The sequence below is a fragment of the Carassius gibelio genome, chromosome B5 (genome assembly GCF_023724105.1).
Source record: "Carassius gibelio isolate Cgi1373 ecotype wild population from Czech Republic chromosome B5, carGib1.2-hapl.c, whole genome shotgun sequence".
In the NCBI taxonomy this organism is placed as follows: domain Eukaryota; kingdom Metazoa; phylum Chordata; class Actinopteri; order Cypriniformes; family Cyprinidae; genus Carassius; species Carassius gibelio.
The window spans coordinates 28,379,238-28,400,566 of record NC_068400.1 but is presented as its reverse complement, the minus strand read 5'-3'; the positions used below and the strand labels follow the sequence as shown (position 1 = coordinate 28,400,566).

Below are 21,329 nucleotides of genomic sequence, written 5' to 3'. Positions count from 1 at the left end.
GTCTCAATCTGCTGTCTTTAATATCTATATGGTTGTTGGGTTTAGATAATGCTGAATTCAACAATATTAATCCTTGGTTCTTGATATTACTGATGCAAACATTTAACTTGTGAAAATGCACCGCTTTTCCTTCACACAAAGAAGTTTGGCAAAAGAATCATTATGAAGTTTGATATGGTTACAGATGGTGTGCTGGTTGCCCCACATCAGTATTTTTGCCTTGTTGCTTTTGAGGTTTGTTCATTCCTTCCAGTTCTTGTGCTAAATTAGAATGGGTGCAGTTTAATTTTAGAGCTCTTATAAGGAGTGTGCAACTTTGCTCAGCTATGTAAGGCTGGCTTTGTCTGGGCCTTTCAATACATGGCACCTCAAATGGAAAAAGATATAAAATTAAGTTAATCCAAAAGTTATTAAATTCTATCATGCATCACTTACCCTCATGTTGTTCCACACCTGTATGACCGACTTTCTATCTTCAACATGTACATTTTTGAAAGACATCCTGTCCACTTTTTTTTTATCAATTAATTAAAGTGAATGAGGACTTACACTGTCAAGCTCAAAATAAGAAGCATTATCAGAAACATCATATAAGTTTCAGTGCTCATATACCAAGTGTTTTGAAGTTACTGTAGCTTTGTGTGAGAAACATCCTGAAATTTATAGAGTAAAAAATGGGAAACTATAACATCTCAGATTTGTCACAAGATTATTCCTAAATCCCCACTATTTGAAAGTTAAGGTTTTATTTGTTGTTAAATATTAAATGACCTTTAATAAAAAGTTCATGTTTTGGTTGAACTTCGCACAAGGTCATGCACACAAGTTCATGCACACAAGTTCAAAATTGCAACACTAAGGTGCGTCACTAGCTTAGGCCTAACCTATTTTCACATCAGAGCCCATGATTTGTTTCACAAACTTCACTTTTTTTTTTTTTTTTTTTTTCATGATGTGTGTGTGTTTTTTTGAATCACGCATGTGGCATTGTCTGACATTTTGTTTTGTTGTTTATTCCAGTTTGCAGGTTGCATGGCAAGCTGATTTGATGCATGACATTTGCATGAGTGCATTCAGACTCTCTGTGGGATTTCGAGCGAGCGTCTACAGCAATGGCCCAAACCATGCACGTTAACAGCAGTGCTTCAGGTAACACCCCTCCCTTTCAATTAGTGCAATTGTCTAATCTGTTCTCTAATGAATCATCAGTGTTTATGCCTACAATTATTCTCAGTTAAAGCTGAAGTATGTCATTTTGGCACCACTAAAATAATAACGACTGTTAAACAGGTTTCCCAAACACTTCCCCGTCTTCTAAAAGGTTCCACCCCAAACCCAAGGCATTGATTGAGCCAATGTTGGGCGTTGTTCTTCATTGGGCTGCTTGCGGTGCTCAAAAAAACTAAGGTGGAAATAGAGAGAGTATTTTAATGATAAAAAATTTACACACTTCAGTTTTAACTTTGCCAATTGAAGACCCAGGTGAGCATTTGAACAGATAAATTGGACATGGATGTACAGCATGAACAACAGAGTTTGTTTTGAGATGTTAAATCTGTAGTATGCTGTGTTGGGAAAGGTACTTTGGAAATGTAATTGGTTATAAGATTACAAGATTACAAGTTACCCTATTTGAAATGTAATAAGTAGTGTAACTATTTCAAATACGTTATTAATGGGACTAATTACCTTTGATTACTTTTTGATCACTTTTCAAAATTTCTAACGAATGTTTTCAAATATTAATCATTTTAAAACATTTCAAGGAGGCTTGGTTAACCTTACAGTAGAACTCAGTATTCAGAAGTACTCGTTTTTGTGAACATTTTCATAAGTACCTGTAATTTAATTACACTTTTGTTTTTTTCTTCTCCGTACTGTAAGAGATTACAGTTACATTTTTGTAATTAAATACTGTAATTCTGTAACATGTAACTAGTTACCCCCAACACTGGTAGTATGTTATATTTTCTGTCATTGTTTTTGTATGTGTATTAAACTTTCACATTAATTTCATATAGAATGTACTGTATGTTTAAAGACTTTTCCAATTGTTAAGTGCTGTTTTAGGGTACAAGCCCATGCTTCTGTTTAGGACCAGCACAGTCCTGCGTGTCTAGAAGCGTGACTTTCACAGCGTGCTGTGAAATATTGCTTGTCAGACTTGCCATGCTCTGAACACTAAACCACAACATCAGCATTCCACTGTGCATTCCTCCTGGCAATAAAGTGAAAGAGCAACAACATGAGCAATAAGAAGACCTCTTAAGTCAGTCACTTTATATTGAGCAATTCAATGATCATTAATTGAATTATGTGTTGTTTTGGCCAGCTTGTGTTGACAGAAGGTCATTTTGATGATAAATGTCAAGCAGGCATGCCTTTGTTGTAGATTAGGGAAATCATCTTAATGTAACCAACAGAGTCAGTAGAAAGATTCTTTCTTTAAGATATTGTATAATCTTTAGGTGTTTTGGTTGTCTGTGTCACTGAACCTTCACCTTTGGTGTTTACACAATGAAATTCAGGTCAGTAACAGCCTAAAGGAGATTTTGTGTTGTCTTGGACCCTTTCCATGTGGCGGCTCCACAGCAAACTAAGGCCAGAGCACTTGGTGTTAAACAAGGCTGTGCCAATATGAAGTCTAGAGTTCTACTTGATTAGCATGTCAACATTTGAAGGGCTAATGGACGTGCTAAATTGTTGGATACTAGTGTTACGGTTACTTGATTACTGTTGAGTTACAATGGTTGTCTCTATTCAAGCGATCTGGTATCTGATTAACATTTAAACATCTTTTTAGTTTCTTTGTGTATTGGCTGTCAGCAAAGTCAAGTTTTCATTCTTATGTACAGTGCACAAACTTTCAAAGCAGATGTATGGCTGCTAATATATTTTGAGTTCAAACTATTTTGAGTGGATTTATCCAATATTAGGTACAGCACAAAGTAGGGCTGCACGATTAATCAAACGCGAATAATCACGATTGTCATGTACATTTTGTTGTGGTTCTGGTTCTGTGATTATCAGTAAATCTCCATCACCTGTTTTCAGGTGGAGCAACATTAACTATACAGAGCCGCAATTCTCTGACAAGCTATGCAAAACTGCATTAATAATCGCAGACAATATAACCGTAGGATTTTGAAATTGACAAAATCATGTGCGATAACGCTAGCTGTTTGCGCATCTTCTCAGTGAACTATGGCTCTGTGCAGTAAATGCTGCTCCATCTGAGAGCACGTGAAAATACCACATTTAATAAAGTTTTTACTCCAAACTCACTTCATAACGTCAGTCGAGTGTTTGAAATAAATTCTTCTGTGGGATGATGTGGCTTCTTACACAGAATAATTAGGCACACAATATTCCATTGTATTCCAAGCAGTGATAATGGCTATGTTGATTAGCATTTCATTATAGATGTACTTTATTATGATAAAAAAATTATAAAAAGAACTCCGATAAACCATATATTGCCATAGTCGTGTGTTTATTAGTCACGCTGTATCAATGAAAGCAGTTAAATCTGCTGTTTATTCAGCTGGAGCAATAGGCATTTCCTGGATTTCTGGATTTAAAATAGTGCTTTGTTTTTTTCTAACAAAGCACTATTTTAGTTTTTGACCAGTATCCATTTTAAAAACTATCATTTAATTAATCCGTATCGGCCAGTGTGGTCCAACCTAGCTATTGGTATCGGCAAAATCCACTATCGGTCGACCTATAATGTGTACTTTGATTGCTTCCATTTTCTTCATTTTTAAGTTGCTTTGGATAAAAAAACATCTACTAAATGTAAATGTATACTAAAAGATACTGGAATTACAAACGTTACACTAACACAGAAAAGAAAGTGGCACTCCTCAAGCTATTTCATGGAAGATTTAAGTTCTTATCAGAGCATGTCTGAAAACTTAGCAGTCTGTTATGAAATGAGTGATGAGTGGAACATTTAATTGTAATTAATTTGACATTTATTTTCTACAACAACAACATACTCTGCATGTAATTTACCGCCATTCCTTCTGATATTCTTGGTTCAGTTACTGCTAATATTGTCTGAATTCGCTTTAGTCTGGGATGTACTCCAGGTTTAATTAATATGAATGCTTAATACTGAATCTGTTCACTGTCTGGGTTTTGCCCTGTTCTTTCATGGCAGGATTATTCTTAGAGAAGCTTCTGTATCTGTTCCAGCATTGTTGTTGGGCTTGATTAATGGCTCTGTGTGTGTGTGTTTGTTAGTGTGGTCTTGAAAATGACGTGGATTTCTGGGATAATTAAACTGGGAGCCTGACGTGGTTTCCATGGGCCGGGTCAGGAAATACCAGGCCAGAGTGAGAAAAAGGGCCTCTGTTTTCTCTTCTGTGTGTGTGTGTGTGCGTGTGTGTGTTTGAGAGAAGACCAATATGCTCGGACCAGTAGTGCTAGCCCTGCTACAGTACTACTTGTCAAACTCCTGCCCAGTAAGTCACAAAAATATATTATATTCCGTGCTCTAGGCATTTTTAAAGGCAGACTGAACGAATAGCCACTAAATAAAACAGATGATGTGTTGTAGATACAGAATTACTAAATGTATGTCAACTGTGTTTTTGCTGCTGTTTTAAGCTAGTTAGTTTGTTATTTTAAAGACTTTCCATTTAAGTGGTCTTGCACAACAGATTTGTTTATTTTTTTATGTAAACATGTTATCCACCAGGCTATATCACACCCCTTGTCTTATTCTATAGCACCAGTACAGTAGGTAATGTTGTAACTTGCATTGTTAATGTTTTAGACTGTTTGAAAAAACAAAAAACAAATCAGGAGGCCACTGATGTGGGTTTTAGGTTTTGCAGAGTGCATGTCTGAAATGCCTTTTGAAAGACATCGACATGTCCCAGGTGCATGTTTCAAATATGACCAAAATATCCATGTTCACAAGCTCCAGCTGGGGCTTACAGGCTTCTTCTATCATAGTATTTGCATACTGAATTGTAACTGCTCATGTCCTCTTTGTATATATTCAGCAATATACAGTCTTAGGCAAATATTTATCTTGTCTTTATTTACTTGATAGTTATATCAAGTTCTCATGTATATGTTTTTAGGTACATTTTTATTATTTTCTGGTAAAAGCAAAAATAAATGCAAAAGTTCCTGCAAACATATTGTTGGCAATGGAATGTTCAGAGTTCAGCTGTCATTAAATGGATTCTGTCTGGTAAATGGCTAGCATATTCTTTGAGTGTGAATCTTCGAAAGCAAATTATTGGATAACTCGCTTACACTGGATAGCAAACTTTTCATGCTTATGTGAACCACCTGTATTTTCCTGTTGTGAAAGAGAACTTGGGTGTATGAAGGTCATTTCTGACATGCTAATCTCTTGAATTTCCATATAGGTTTTGTGGTTAGCAAAACAAGCCGATTTATGAAGTTTGCTTTTCCTTCCACATCATGGATTTGGGTATCAAAGGCCAGACATTCAAACAGACGTTTATTATCATTGTTAACATTCAGCAGATCCGTGCCCAAGGTGTTCCTGGACTCAGTGAGAGATCCGCTGAGATTTCATTGTGTTACATGAGAACTGAAAACATTGTCCTCTGGGTTTGTAATTGGTAATGAATGCTCTCATGAGTGTTGTATTGGAACAGACCACAGCAGAGCCTAAAAGAGGCCAAAAAACTAATTCGAACTAAAGATTTAGATAACAGTTTAGTTAAAATGTTACTACTTTCGCAAGGCATCATGCTGTCTGGTGCCAACGTAATGCTGAGCGCACAAATATTTAGCAGCTATACTTGCTGACCTGTCTTTAGACATTTAGTCAGACAGTTTTTGTTAGACACAGTAGATAAGCCATGACCTTTTAAACTCAAAGATTGTGAGTCACACTTGTACTAATGCCTTTCTGTCCACCTCTTTTAGAAAAAGCAGTGCACAGATCAAGCAGGAAAAAGAGCAGGGCTGTCTGTGGACGTCTATTTTCAGCTGTTTACATGACCCTAATGTTACATTTGGTCAAACATGGATGTCGGGTGAGACTTTAGCTGAGATAAATCGCACCATCCTGTCTGTTGGCAAATGCAAGTGAAAATATTATTTAAAAAAAAAAGGAAAGAAGAAAGAAAGAAACTGCTTGTTCCGTATTTTAGAAATGTTCCCATGGGATTTTTCGAACCATTTCCCCTCTACCAAATCAGACACAATTTTGGATCTCTTTTAAACGGTCTAGACAGATTGTAGTCATTTAAATCACTCCTAATGTGGGCCAAAGGTACTTAACACTTAAATTTTTATATTGACATCATATTTGTCATTATTGTTTGAACAATAAAGCTTCCTGTAGATATGGCACTATTATATATCTTTAACAAACACAATTTACATGGTGTCTCTTTCGGTTCATTTTGTCCACAAATAACTTAGTGACAACAGACATGCCAAATGATCGTGTGTCATGTTTGTTTGTCCACCTGTCAGGGCACTTCCTTTTTCTGCTCTCTTACGGGCCACAGCCATATCCTTACATTTTATTTTTAGGCAATCACATTTTTGCTTAAAATTGTTCATTTTTTCCCCCTTTGGTCAAGGACTATAACTTGCAGTCTAAAGCAACCTAGAAAACCTACTCTCAAAATAGGAATGGAATATACCATCCATTTTAAATTTACACAGGTGGAGTGTGAATATTTGTCTTGGGGATATATTCTGTAAGTACTGTCACATTTTTGAATCTTTAACTTGCTGCCAGCTGGTTGCTGAACTTTAAACCAGCCTAACTCATTCCATTCAAAGTGCTTCCCAACACAAAGTAAGTTTGCTTCACTATGTTGCCCGTAGCATAAACTATTTTGTTCGAAACATCCTCAAGGCTGTTTTTGTGTCTGGTGGGTAGTGTAATTCCAGACTGCTAAAAGAGAGTGCGGGTGGATTATTCTTGGAGCTGCTTCTCACACTGCTTCCATTTGTTTCCCTCGCTTCTCACTTGCCCCTTTAGTGTTGCAGGTTTACACCCCCCCCAACCCCCCTCCACCAGTAAGGTCAGCATTCAGCTGCCCAAGTGTCTGTTCCTCGTACCAGACAAGCCTGTCTCGCTCTCCATGACATTGCTGTTGTGCTCTCGCTATAGTCAGCAAAGCTAGCTGGTGTGTTGAACAAACTAGCAATTGTTGCAGTACAAATACAGTAAAAGGGGTTTTGTCCGTGGTGTTAAATGGTTAAAAAAAAGAAGCTTTTTAGTTTAGTTATTTAGAAAATGTTTTACACTTTTTATTTTAATTTAAAAAGCCATGTTCATGTCACAATATATTAGGTTTTTTTTTATCTGTAGTCCTGAACATTTAGAAGCAGCAGTGCTTAAATGAACCCTGTATTATGTGAGTATATGCTCCTTAATATAATAAAGCCATGCCTGGAAAGAGTGCTTAAAAGGGACCACTGTTTGAAGGGGTTACGAAGTGTTTAAAGAGCACTTTGAGAGAGGCAAAACAGAAGAAACTGTGTAAGTGCTGCATGATTGGTGGAGGCATTTAGCCTATCACAGGCTGCGCTGAGCGAGGCTATGTTTACACCAATAGTGGAATTTTTTTCCCCTTATGGAGTGAAGGTTGAGAAAGTGCTCAGTGAGTGAGGGGAGGCAGCCTGGAGCTTGTTCGAGTTATAAAACTCTATTATGGTTTGAAAGGGAAGGGGCGCCGCTGCATGAGGACTGCTGTTTGACTTTGGGTAAGTGACGCTTGAACAATGAGGGATAAGGTTGCCTTAACCTTCTCAAAACCAGTTTCGGTTAAGTCTATATTAGGGACACGGGAGGCAATGTTACATGTCCAAGTAAACTTTTTTTTGCATTTTACACATTTAATTAAAATGTACCAAGAAATGCATTCAGTGGTTTGTTATTTGTTTGTAACTCACTGTGTCTGCTCCCTAAATCATCTAAAAGTGTGTTGGCTTCCAGAGAGTTAATCTGTCTAACTGACGGGAGGAATTCTCTGTCTGGTGTGGAATTTGGACTGTGATATAAGCTCCATTGATGGATATTTCTTGGCTTCTAGCTGAAAAGAAACCATTAACGTTTTTGCCTCTGTCAATACATTTCTTGTCTGCTAGGTAGTGAGTGGGTGAAATGTTTAAGATATTGCCAGATGCACTGATCCGAATAGATCTTTGGCTGGAAAGAAATATTTGCTCTCCTTGTTTTCCCTTAACCCCACCCCCAGTTACCCTCCCCGTGCAAATGCTTAGCAAACACATGGAGTTTGTTTTGCCATGAAATTGAGTAGAAAACATCTTTACAATCTGGTGTTGGAAATGGATAGCTAGGAAATTTGTTAGTTAATGGTTTAACTCTTAGTAAAAAAGTCTTAGCAATGTATTGTATAAGTGTGAAGTGGTGTTGGAATGACACTCACACTGTTATGATTACTGGGTATAACCATTATCACACCATTAGGCTTGCAACCATAAGAGTGACACCTTTTGACAAGCGTTGCATAGTGTATATGTTTTAATGTACCAGGCAGTCAGACTGGAGTAACATTCTGTCAAAATTGATTTTTATGTTTTTACTAGCTGGCTGTTTTAGTCCTTTCGGAGATTGCCTTGATGAATGAATTTGTTGTTGTTGTAGTGTTTTTGGTTCAATGCCGTGTATTGGTGTATAATATTTGTATGATACTGCAAGGAAATCATCATATTTGAGGAACAAAGTTGACAAAAAAAAGTGTAATAAATTTTAAGTGCAGATTACACATTTTCTTTTCTGACATTATTTTGCATAATTTAAAGAAATAATTCAATAACTGTTCAGTGATAACTTATTCAACTCATTTCAATATTTGTATTTTATTTATTTTTTAGAGAAAGATGATGATGAGAAGGACCCTTACAGTTTGGAAACCCCGTATGGTTATCAGCTAGACCTGGACTTCCTTAAGTATGTGGATGACATCGAGAGGGGCAACACCATCAAGAAGCTGAACATCCAAAGGAAGCCAAAAGTGGTCAGGTCTGCACCCCCTCCTCAGAGTGGTTGTAGTGGCCACACTGAGTGGACTTCAACAGACTCCTTATCCTCTTCTAACAGCGATGAGAGCAAACAGTTGCCAGTCTACTTTACACCTCAGAACCAGGTAGCCCCCCCTGGCCATACTGCTCGAGTCCATGAAGCTCCCCAAGCCTTTGTGAACGTCCCCGAGACCAAGCAGCTGCTGCCTCCTCCTTCTCCCCACCTTCTTCGCCATAACCCCCAGGTGGAGAAAACCCTGATGGAGACCCGAAGGCGACTGGAACAGGAGCGGCTCCTGATGCAGCCACCAGTCAATGAGCCGCCTCGTCGGCGACTGGCCAGTTTTGGAGGAATGGGCTCTTCCAGTTCCCTGTCCTCTTACAGTGGCTCCTATGGGCCAAGCCAGATTTCGCCCAGCTCACATACTTTTCAACATAATGGACATCTAGGCAATGGCGAGTACAACCCCTACTTCACATACTCTATGGGCAGTTCTATCCGCCACAGTCCCCTCAGCTCAGGCATGACCACACCAGTGACCAATGTTAGCCCACTGCACCTCCAGCACATTCGAGAACAGATGGTAGTGGCTCTAAAGAGACTAAAAGAACTGGAGGAGCAGGTAAAGACCATCCCAATCCTTCAGGTCAAGATCTCAGTCTTGCAAGAAGAGAAAAGGCAACTAGTATCACAGATGAAGAACTCCAAGGTAGCGGGGCAGAGTCAAGGTGGAGGTTTCAGGAAACGCTCCTATAGTGTTGGCAGTGCTGACCAGTATGAGCCCCTGTCCCAGCTCAGGACAGGCTCTGAACTCCACATTGAGGAGATCGAGAACACTGAGCAGAGCACTCAAAGGCTACAAGAGTTCAGGCAACTGACAGCTGAAGTGGAGGCTTTGGAGAGAAACCTGCAGGATAATGGCGAGGAAAGGAGGCGTAGCTTAAACCAAACAGAGGAAAAAACAAACCAAAACGTCCAGCGGTGGAGGTGTGAGAGCAAGTCCATTGGTGTCGGAGCTGACGAGAACATGAACAATGTGGTTGTATATCGGAGGTCACCTGGGCAAAACAAAGATGTGGCTGTGGGAACAGAGCAGGAGTTGAGGAGCACAGGAGTTGGTGTGACTGAAGCCATGCTAGGTATGAGCAGTGAAGTAGAAGCTGAAATCGAGATGCAGCACCAGACCATCGAAGCCCTGAAAGAGAAGATCTACAGACTGGAGGTTCAACTTAAGGAGACCACCCACCAAATGGAAATGGGAAAGTTAAAGCTTCAGCTTCAAGAGGCTGGATCAAGAAAAAAGGCAGACAAGGGAATGATGGCAAGGCCAGAGATGTATAGCACTTCAGTGGAGGCCAGGGTGTCCACACAGAGCCAAGGTGTGGGCAACCATGTTGAATTTAGCAATGCAAGCACAAATAATGTCCAACAAATGAATTCAGTAGGTATTATTTGCAAACCAGAGGCAACTCATGTTTCAATAGGTCCAGAGTTGCCAATGGAGCGGTGGATTGTACGAGAACGTGCTGAAGTTAAGGAACAATGTGTTGGCAAGCAGGTTGTGATGTGCAACAAGAGTGTGGGAGTGGAATTAAGTTTATGTGAAATGGGCATCAACACTGAATTAACGGCCGAAGGTTTAGGACTATGCAAAACCGAGGCTGAACAAGTCAAGGAGTTCAGGTCCATTGGATGTGGAGATTGTTCAGTCGATGTAATAGTCAGGCCTATCATGGAGATGGCAACCCAGAGCACAGCAACAGATGAAGTTCACAAAACTGACTTTGGAGTCATGGTCTTACCCATGTGTGCCTCACAGTACACAAATACAGAAATTGAGACAATAGGCAAGTTAACCAATACAGACAAGGTAGTTCTTACGGATTCCAGCACTACTACACAACCATACTCAAAAGACAAACAAGTTAGTACCATACCAGTGGAGACTCGTACAATTGCTATTGGTGATGGTCTTGTAAAAGATGTGCCGGCCACATTAAAAACACGCTCAGTTTCAGTAGGTACAACAGCTTCTGAGGAAGGTATGCATGACAAGTCGCCATCTTACAAAACCAAAGAGACTGGAGTTGGCCTCACGAACATAAATGAAAACTTTTTAGTCGGTCACAAGACGAGGAACATTGCATGTGGCCCTTCTCAGTCTCCTAGCTCGATCCAACTTGAGAGTGTTCCTTTGGGATCAATGTCATCAGCAGGACCTATCCACTCGCAGGCTGGGGCAGGTGTTGGACTCGATCACTACATAGAGAGAGTGCAGAAGCTCTTGCAGGAGCAGCAGATGTTGCTTGCTCAGAACTACAGTGAGCTGGCAGATGCATTCGACCCACCTCAACAATCCCAGTTTAGCTCCATCAATAGTGAGCTGGTTACTACTCTATCATCCATCAATTCCGTAATGAAGTATGGAAGTGTTGAGGAACTCTCCAATATGGACCTTCTGAGACCGAAGGGGAATTCGGACCACACCATGAAAGGTACGTTATCGTTTATTGGATCCTATATGCTATATATGCTGTATGCATATGCTGTATGTCAAGTCACCATATAAACCAAAGAACATACATGCAGATGAAGAAAAAATAGCTCTGCATGTTCAGTATAAAGCACTGCGGTATTCCAAGTTGCTATATTTACATGAAGAACCCCTTTTCCTGCTGGGTATGGTGAGGAAGAGGGGTGAGACAAAAGGGTATTCAGTGTGTTTGTGTCTGTAATAATGCCGGACATGATCTGACAGGGCAAAGTTTTCTCTGACCCTGAAAAATACATAGGGTCTTTGGATCTAATCCAACAATGATCTCATATCTTTTGGAAAGCAGCAGCTTGTGCTAAATGGCTAGTTGTTGTTTTCTTTGCTGATGCTGATTCATAAGTCCTCAGGAGAAAAGCTTTGTGTAAAGACTTTCTCTCTATAAGACCAGATTCGGGGAGCATATCCAAATATGCACAAGTTCTTCATGTTTTTATTTCCAGGAAGGCTTAAAAGTCACAAGAATCTAGAAGTTCTTAGTTCAGTGGTATCATATTCCTCTGTCATCAACAGGCTTTTAGCCTGAGATTTTATGAAATGCTCTGAGGTTATAAATAACAGCAGCTTCTACTCAGCAGGGGATCGAGAGAGAGAATATTTTAGACATGCACATCAGAGGATTATGGCCAATGGGCAGTCAAAATTGCTGCTAAGACTTTAGTGTTTCCTTGTCTGCTGTGAACGGATTTGACTCTAGATAAAGCAGGAGATGTGCACAGGTATTCTCCATATTGGACATTCCTTTGCAGAAATATTTTTATTGAATTTTTTGGTTCATGACAATGAAAGACCATCTGATATAAAGAATATCTAGAGGCTAGATTTCAGATTCATACCATAATCAATAGACATATTATCTTATACACTATTCTGATTGTGTGTCGTCCAAAGTTGTCCTGATGTTTTGGCATCAGCTATATTATAATGTCTTGGAGGTATAATTTGAGAGTGAATTATTATGTACAGTATCATACCTTGTTTGCAGCTGCACCTGGAAAAACCACACCTTATTGGTTAATCTGCAAGACTTTTATCGGTGGCATCCTACAAGTCTAAATATAAGTAGCCTTTGACATATACCAACATTTGGTGTTATTTTTGTCCGCTGCTGTGTAATTTCAAGGCTTTTAGCTTAATTGCCAAGTTGTGAGCTGAAAGGTTTTTTTATTTTTGACATTCATGTTAATAATGAGTTTCCTCTGCAAGGATGAATTTCTGATTTTCAGGATACAAACAGCAAAACAGTTTCCTTATCATAATCAAAATTTTTGTTCCTTATCATAATCAAAATTATAAAATCCAATTAGATAAAAGTGGCTCTGAAATCACACTTTTATTTGTTCTTCCTTTTTGTCAGCAAAATGCCATTACAATAAAAAATATGTATTTTATTTTCATTTTAAGAGTTTATTGTCCTGAGCTATTAACAAATGTTAGATCTTTTTTTAAATGCATTGTTGTACCTCATGAATGTCTTTTCTGTCTTATGTCATTCTGTTTATCCAGAAACACAGATGATCACTTCCCACTTGAGTAGTTCGAGGACAGAAGTCACAAGGATCGAAAAAGTGTGTAATGACGATGCACATGGTACAGAAACACAGAAAAGCCGCATGGACCAGCAAATGTCCACAGCATTGCATGGTATGCCCAATTCTGTCACTAAACAAGCAAGAGATATTTGTACATTTTTGCAGTTCCAGTCAGTTGTGGTTGACAGTCAGTGTGTTAATATGAAGTTCTTGCTGCTGTGTTTTTCCATGTGTGCTGTCAACTGATTTAGCTTTAGATAAAGAAGAAGATGTGCTCAGGTATTCTCCATAGCAGACATTCTTACATTACTACTTTTGGCTCATTGTAATGAAAGACCATCTGATATGAAGAATATCTAGAGACTAGAATTCAGATTCATACCATAAACTGAGAAACAATCAGCAAGCACACCATCAGTGTGTTGATTTGATGTGCTGTAAGACTGTGATTTAACCTTCATAAAAGAAGCCGCTTATTCATGTTGAACTTCCCTTGATGGATGGCTTTTTTGATGAAAAGACCCTTGTGTGACTGTCCCAGGAGAGCATGTAACAGATTAACAGCTTTAAGACACACTTCCCAGCATAAATCTGCTCTCACCTGTCAATAAAAGGGAAACATAATGAGTGCCTTCACCGCATACAGTGTTAGAGATACAGACTGTACGAGGGAGTGTGTCCATCTGTAGGGCATGTTCTGGCAGTTCTCAGAACTGTTCTTTTTTCAGTCTCTGTGGAGAGGGGCGGCGATCCTCTTCGGTATTTGGCAGTGCGAAGCCTGTACTTAACATGTTTGCCAAAGCTTTAGGCTGGGGTTGTGTTTCTTTTGCTTCACATCATTTTTTCAAACTCATGTTTGATTTTTTTTTTTTTTTTTTAAACTAGCTGTGCTTGATTATTCTTTCTTCTGCTGAAAAGGACAACAAGGGTGGACATTGTACATGTCTATCAGATTTGGAAATGTAGCCAGCTCTATCTTATGGTCTTGATTAGCTGTTGCTGCCTAACGTAGATTCAGCTTGTTCATTTCCCATAACCGCAATAACACTGTATGTCATAATAAATGATTTCAGCGTTATGAATTTCTTTCCATTTCGATTGGGTGTGTCAATTTTTGTCAGCATTTTTGGTGGAGACAAAATATTGCTGGCAGATCTACTGTATATTAAAATGGTTTATATTTATTTATGCACTAACAATATGTAGGTAGGCTTGAATATATCTTACCATTACTTATATCTGGAATAATAATTGATTTAAAATGTAAAAATTTTGGTTCACATAAAAAGTAAAATAATTAATTACCTGCATTTCTGTTTTCTACTAGGCAGTCATAGCACCCTGAAGTCCATCATGAAGAAAGACGGTCATCAGGGGCCTAATGGCACAAAAAAGAATCTGCAGTTTGTTGGTGTAAATGGAGGGTAAGAGAAAACCCCTTTATCATGAAAGAAGTGTTTTCAACAAATTATTTTCCAGCTGATGTTGGTTTTTAAGGGATCTAGCCAGACAGTCATTAAAACCTGAGGTTTCCCATTGCAAATAGCATGTTTATCTTATAGCATATGACCAAATAGCATCAAATATTTTTTTTTTTTTTTATATTTGAGTTAGTTTATTTTATTATATTAGTTAATAGCTAGTTAGTAGTTTAGCTTAGCTGCAACAATATTACTATACATATGTATATATTATTAGTAACATGTAACGTGTGTCACTTTTTCCATGTCTAGCTATGAGACAACATCGAGTGATGATTCCAGCTCAGAAGAGAGCAGCTCTTCTGGATCAGAGGATGAAGAAGAGGACAAAGACAAGGTGGTGAATGTGAGGGAGAGGAGGAAAGAAGAATTCAGGAATAATGAAGCAGTGGATGAAGATCGAGACACTGAAGATTTAGGCCAGGACAAAAGGCAGAGGCAAGTATTGCCATTTAACTTTTCAGTGTTGCACCATTCAAGAGTCTCTTGCATCAGAAGGAGAATTTAAGGTATTTTGGATGTTATGTCTGCAAATATATTCATAAAAAAAGGAAAATAAACCATTTGGAGACACAAATGAAACATCAGATCTGTATTATCATATCATTAAAGAATCCTGCATACCAAACCTGACATGAGTTATGAGAAAGCGTACTAAAGTACTACTCTTTATAATCTCAAAGAAGTCCTCTCTCCACCTGGAAATAATATTATTTCATATCTGGATAGCATCTGGATGTTCTTTAGCTAGAAAAGAATGCTTCTTTAACTATACTTTGCATTCCAGTGTGTATCCAGTGTTATATAGCTGAATGATTACACTGGACACGCAAAAAAGAAAATGTCATTCATTGCATTTTCAACCGTTTACTAATTTAAAAGTTCTAAATGTATTTATTTCAAAAGATAAAAAATAATGTATCTGGTTTATTACGTTTCCCTACTTTACAAGCCTTCCAACAATAAAAGGTGCTTACAGATTATAGAAATTAGAAGTAAAAGGGAGAAAATTATAAATAAATAAAAAGCTAGGAGAGAGATGTAGGGATTTGGGGAGAGAAATAAGAGACTCCTAGTGTAGTCCAGTAGATATTGTTCATTGAATTGCATAATCAGATCACAAGACTACAGTGTCTGTTGTCTTTTTCCACATTGTGAAAGACAAGAAGCCACAATGCAACATACAAGACAAAAAGAGCTCTAGCCACAGATGATCTTAAAACAAATACCAAGCTGATTTTTTTCTAATCAGTAAAAATAGAACTTTACGTAAAACTGACTCAGTTAAATATTTTTATCACATCCTCTACATTACAGATTACCTACTTGAATGTAGATAATGAAAATACATAAACATTTACATCTTTCTCAAAAATGGTTAGTCTAGAATCCCCTGACCACTTCCAAGTATTGTCTCCACTTTTGATCCAGAAGAATTTAATTTAAAGGGCTCTTTGTCCAATACTGGTTAGCACTCAAAAGTGTGATGCATTTAATAGTGGGTTTTTTTTCTTCTTAGGTATGAGTTGAATGAGAAGATGATTTCTGCATGCAACATGATGAAATCCCACCTCAATGACCCCAAGGCTTTATCTAGTAAAGATCTGGTAAGCTGTAACTGTGTCTAAACGCACAGTGCACAAAAATATTATCTGTGATTCCAGATTAGTAAAATAAGTTGGTGAAATCCACTATTTTCTTAATGTCTCTGATGGTTTTCCTTAGTCAGCAATCTTGTCAAACAAGCGACTAAGGCAATTCAGAGTTTTAGATGTTACTTCAAGCTCTGCTTCACTGCACCTGAAACAAGAAGGATATTGGCTTCTTTGTGGTTAACGTGGTGTAAAAGAATGTTGGATCAACTCTTATTTCTGCTGACCCCTGAACAGAGGGTCTGTGACGTGCCCAACTGTGTGCTGACTGGGTGACTGTTAAGTCTTGGGTCAAGTCAAAGCTGTATTTGTCCTGAATTTCACAAACCTGAATATGATTTAGACTAATTAGGATCATAATGTATCCTATATCCCATAATATAACTTTTTTACTTTGATTATGAGGTTTCTGATCTGTTACTACACCAAGAGCACAATCCATTTCTATAATACATACTGATCTTGCTCATATGGATCATTTTGTGTCATTCCAGAGGCCATGTGTGAACACCGTTCAGCACGAGTGGTTCCGAGTGTCCAGTCAGAAGACGGCCATGCCGGAGATGGTGGAGGACTACCTGAATGCTTTCAGAGGCATCTCCCCTGCCCTGCTGCAACACATCGTAAACATGGCCGATGGCAACGGCAACACTGCCCTCCATTACAGTGTATCCCATTCCAACTTCCACATTGTGAAAAAGCTGCTGGATGCTGGTTAGTATTTGACTCACATTCAACATTTACACAGTTTCTTTAAGTCATTTAAAACCTGCTTTTTAGCACAGTGGTGACTGACAAGTGTGAATGTGGCATGTTGCTGTGGACTGAGTTGAACCAGTGTGCAGCCACCCAGAAACCACCTTTCCACCTAAATATGAAGTGTATCAACTATTTTCAACATTGATGATAATAATAAGAAATATTATTGAGCACCAAATCAGCATATTAGAATAATTTCTGAAGGATCATGTGACACTGAAGACTAAGGCGAAGAGAATTCAGCTTTGGCCTCACAGGAACAAAATACATTTGAAATATACTAAAATTAGGGCTTTCAGTTGTGCGACTTATCAAAATGTATTTGACGTGAACCAAGAGAAAATATTACCATCTACAGCCACGAGAGGGCGCTATATGCTGCTCAGTGCTCATGTAGCCTACACTGAGCAGCATAGAGTGCCCTCTTGCGGCTGTAGACGGTAATATTTTTTCTTGAATTTTGGTTCTAAATAAATGCGACTTATAGTCCAGTGCGACTTATGTTTTTTTTTGCCTCGTCATGACGTATTTTTGGACTGATGCGACTTATAGTCAGAAAAAAAATAAATAAACATAAAAACAGATAATTTGAGATACATAATGAAATAATACTAATAATAATATAATAAATATAATATAATATAAACTATAATAATAATAAATAATATTGAAATAATAAGAAACTAAAACTGCCAGCATGTGGCTGTAAATGTCTTTGAGTAATTCATTAGATTTGGCTGATTCATAATGAATTCAGTAAATGGCACTTATCTATCTATCTATCTATCTATCTATCTATCTATCTATCTATCTATCTATCTATCTATCTATCTATCTATCTATCTATCTATCTATCTATCTATCTATCTATCTATATTCTATATTCTATATTCTATCTATATCTACATTCAGAAACTAAACACTGCTGTGTAGCTCGGAGACATTGTATATGTTCACGTTTGCATTCATTATATTCGGGACAAATAACACTTGTGATATTGCTTATCATATGATATTAATATGAGACAAAATCTCATACCAGGAGTATTTTTGCCCTGATATCTTGAATTTTACGGCATAGCTGCATTTATGGCATTGCTCCCCTGCATAATATTTGTCAGCAGTCAACTGTATGAAATGTAAAATGATGCACAGCTCTGGGGGTGGGGCCAGTGCGTTAACTGCGTCAAAATATTTTAATTGTTATTTTTTCATAACTAATCAATTAAGTTAACATGGTCAACTGACAGCCCTAATTAAAATAGAAAACAATTAGCATAAACTTTATTTAAATTGCAATAAGAAACTTTCAAAAGACATTTACCACAACTTTTGAATGGCAGTGTACATGAGCTAATAGCTAATCCTCCAGCCACAGCGAGACTCATGCAGTTTCCCACTGTTCCCCCTCCAAAAAGCACCAAAGGACTCTGTGAATACCACATGATGAGGTGCCTTGACTCCTGAAAATAAAAGCCCATTATCCCAATGCCTTTGTGCTCCTCTTTCTGACTCTTTTGGTGTGGCCCCCATTGTCTCAATTGTCTGCTTCCATTCTCAGACCCTCTAGCCATCTTTGCCCCATCGCCAGTCAGTGAATCCTTGATTTGGTCCTTCTCTTCTTCCACAGCCCATGACTCTCAGTCTGAATAGCCTGCATGTTCCCTCTCTTAAGTTCAAACAACAGACGGCCTCCTTCCAAATACATTTACTACAAGGGTGGGCTCAACGGTCTCTCTGATTCCCTTGTTCTCTGTTTCGCCACAGATGTCTGCAATGTCAATCAGCAGAATAAGGCGGGCTATACTCCCATCATGCTAGCAGCACTTGCTGCTGTGGAGGCCCAGAAGGACATGAGGGTGGTTGAAGAGTTGTTCGGCAAAGGCGATGTCAATGCTAAAGCCAGTCAGGTTTGTGTTATTCTATTGTTGCATTTGAGCATTGCTTTAAACTGAACTAAGCACATATTCATTCATTTATTTATTTATTTATTTTTGCATAGATTGAATATACAGTAAGGTAGTACTTGCCCATAGCCTACACTCTTAGAAAATAAAGGTGCCAGGAAGTTTTTGCAGTGATGCCATAGAGGATTTTTGGTTTCCCAAAGAAACTTTTATTGAACAGTTCTTAAACGAATTGATATTGATATTAGTTTGGTATCATGAGCTTACAATTAACAATTAAATTTTTTTTTGAAATTAAATATAAGTTAATTTCTACTTGCACTACAATAAAAATTTTGGGGTCAGAAAGAATTTTAAATATTTGTTTCTTGAAGTCTGCTTCCCATGGCCACATTTGTTTAAATAAAAATACAGTAAAAACAGTAATATTGTGAAATATAATTTCAAAGAAATGATCTATTTTAATATTGTAAAATGTCATTTATTCTAGTGATTTCATAGCCGGATTTTAATAATCATTACTCCAGTCTTCAGTGTCACGTGATCCTTAAGAAATCATTCTAATATGCCGATTTTTTTTTTTTGATAAATAGAAAATTCACAAGGAATTATTTATAAATGTCTAAATGTGTTTCCTGTCACTTTTGATAAATTTGTAAAATAGTATAATTAGTATAAATTAGCATTAAACTAGATTATTGGCTTTTGAGGCAGTAGTCTGTTACTTTTAAAGTCTCTAAACTGATATCATTGACTGTGTGTCCAGGCTGGTCAGACAGGGCTGATGCTGGCTGTCAGTCATGGCAGAATGGACATGGTGAAGGCTCTGCTCGCCTGCGGTGCAGACGTCAACATCCAGGATGATGAGGGCTCGACCGCACTTATGTGTGCTAGTGAACACGGCCACGTTGAGATAGTCAAGCTCCTGCTGGCTCAGCCGGGCTGCGACGCCACACTCAGCGATAATGTGAGTGAGCAGAGTCTCAGTTTAACCTAGATAGTCCACCAAATGCGTGTAATGAACATGAAGTATATTTATGTAATGTGTTCCACTCATTTCTCATAGTAGATACTGCTGTTGTTAATCAGAAAGCAAGTAAGGCTAATAAGGTGTTTGCCATTTGTATGTTTGCTCTCTTGGCTCTAGGATGAGAGCAATGCCCTGTCTATTGCTCTGGAAGCAGGTCATAAGGACATAGCAGTGCTGCTGTATGCCCATATGAACTTCTCCAAAGCTCAATCACCAGTGAGTGACCACAGTTCACATACAGCTGATATACAGTGCATTCATTTGATCTATTTGTACCTTGTGTTGATTAGTGTTTTTTTTTTTTTTTTTTTTTTGTGGTTTAATTTAATTTTTTTAATAAATTGGACTGTTTCAGTGGATAATTTATTTAGTAATAAGCAGAGTTGAAAGTTAGAAGGAGGCCTATTACAATAGCTGTGGATTTTGCAACTGACTCATGTTTGGCTCCGTTTCCTGTAAATCATATCTTTTATGTCTGTCATCTGTTCACAGGGTACGCCTCGACTTGGGAGGAAAACTTCACCCAGTCCTACAAGGAAAGGACATGTTTGATCGTAGAGCTTCTACCCGACCCTGCCTGAGCTGCTATTTATTCAGGTTCTGCCATGCCTACCATTATCATCAGCTAGAAACCAAATCTACAGCTGAAAACTTACTCCAAAGCTCAACTAATGGATAGTAGGCAATTTATACTGAGCACTTTCTTCAAACTTCTCCTGAGTTATGTCTTTCTCCTTGGCTTTTAGATTATAATACAAATGGACTTGCTAGCTAAGAGTCAGTCCCTTAAAAGACCTCAAATATGTACTCACCCTGAATGTATTCAGAAAGTATTCTTCTGCCTGAAATCACCAGCATAATGTCAGAGCTAGACGTCAACTGGAAAGTGGCTATGGAGTTGCCTTTAGAATATTGTTATTCTCATATAAATGTTTAAATATATGGATATATCTTTGTATTCTCCCTCCTTTGAATGGTCTAAAGCTAAAGTCAACACTTTTTTTTTTTTTTTTTTTTTTTTTAATAATCAGTAATTTATAATTCCAAGATGTGGCCAATGTTGCCTGTCAATAAGCTTTATTTGAACCATGTATATGCTGCCCAATATGTTCAGCCTTTGGGGTTTAAATCTTTTTGCCTCCATCAAATCCCCGGGTATCAGAGGTTGAACCACAGACTCACAACACATATTTCTAGATTTGGAAAAGTCTTTTATACTTGCCATTTTATCTATTTAAAAATCACAGTATTTAGGACAGTTCAGATTTATTTTGTAACATGAAGTTATATATGTACCTATTAAAAGTTTTTATTTGAAATTATTGTACTTTGTATATATTGTATGTTTGAGATAAGTGGATGCAGTAGCTTTGACTGGCCTTCATGTAATAAACGTATGTCGTAGCTCTAATATGT

The 21,329-nt window shown here is 37.9% G+C and overlaps 1 protein-coding gene across 6 annotated transcripts in view; it reads left to right on the top strand.

Moving 5' to 3' along the window:
* Window positions 1-21,235, top strand: part of LOC127957929 (KN motif and ankyrin repeat domain-containing protein 1) — a 45,606-nt gene extending 24,371 nt beyond the window's left edge. For 4 of the 6 annotated variants that reach the window (XM_052556642.1, XM_052556644.1, XM_052556643.1 and 1 more), the window contains 11 exons: window positions 1,021-1,149; window positions 8,854-11,496; window positions 13,059-13,196; window positions 14,412-14,508; window positions 14,818-15,003; window positions 16,085-16,172; window positions 16,712-16,931; window positions 18,744-18,886; window positions 19,650-19,850; window positions 20,031-20,129; window positions 20,406-21,235. In XM_052556642.1, coding sequence (XP_052412602.1) covers window positions 1,113-1,149; window positions 8,854-11,496; window positions 13,059-13,196; window positions 14,412-14,508; window positions 14,818-15,003; window positions 16,085-16,172; window positions 16,712-16,931; window positions 18,744-18,886; window positions 19,650-19,850; window positions 20,031-20,129; window positions 20,406-20,465 — 3,912 coding nt within the window. In that variant the 5' untranslated portion in view covers window positions 1,021-1,112 and the 3' untranslated portion in view covers window positions 20,466-21,235. Of the gene's footprint in view, window positions 1-1,020; window positions 1,150-4,357; window positions 4,470-7,571; window positions 7,720-8,853; window positions 11,497-13,058; window positions 13,197-14,411; window positions 14,509-14,817; window positions 15,004-16,084; window positions 16,173-16,711; window positions 16,932-18,743; window positions 18,887-19,649; window positions 19,851-20,030; window positions 20,130-20,405 lie in introns of those variants that run through there. The other 2 variants (XM_052556647.1, XM_052556646.1) reach the window with 2 other exon arrangements.
* Window positions 21,236-21,329: the final 94 nt, after the last annotated feature.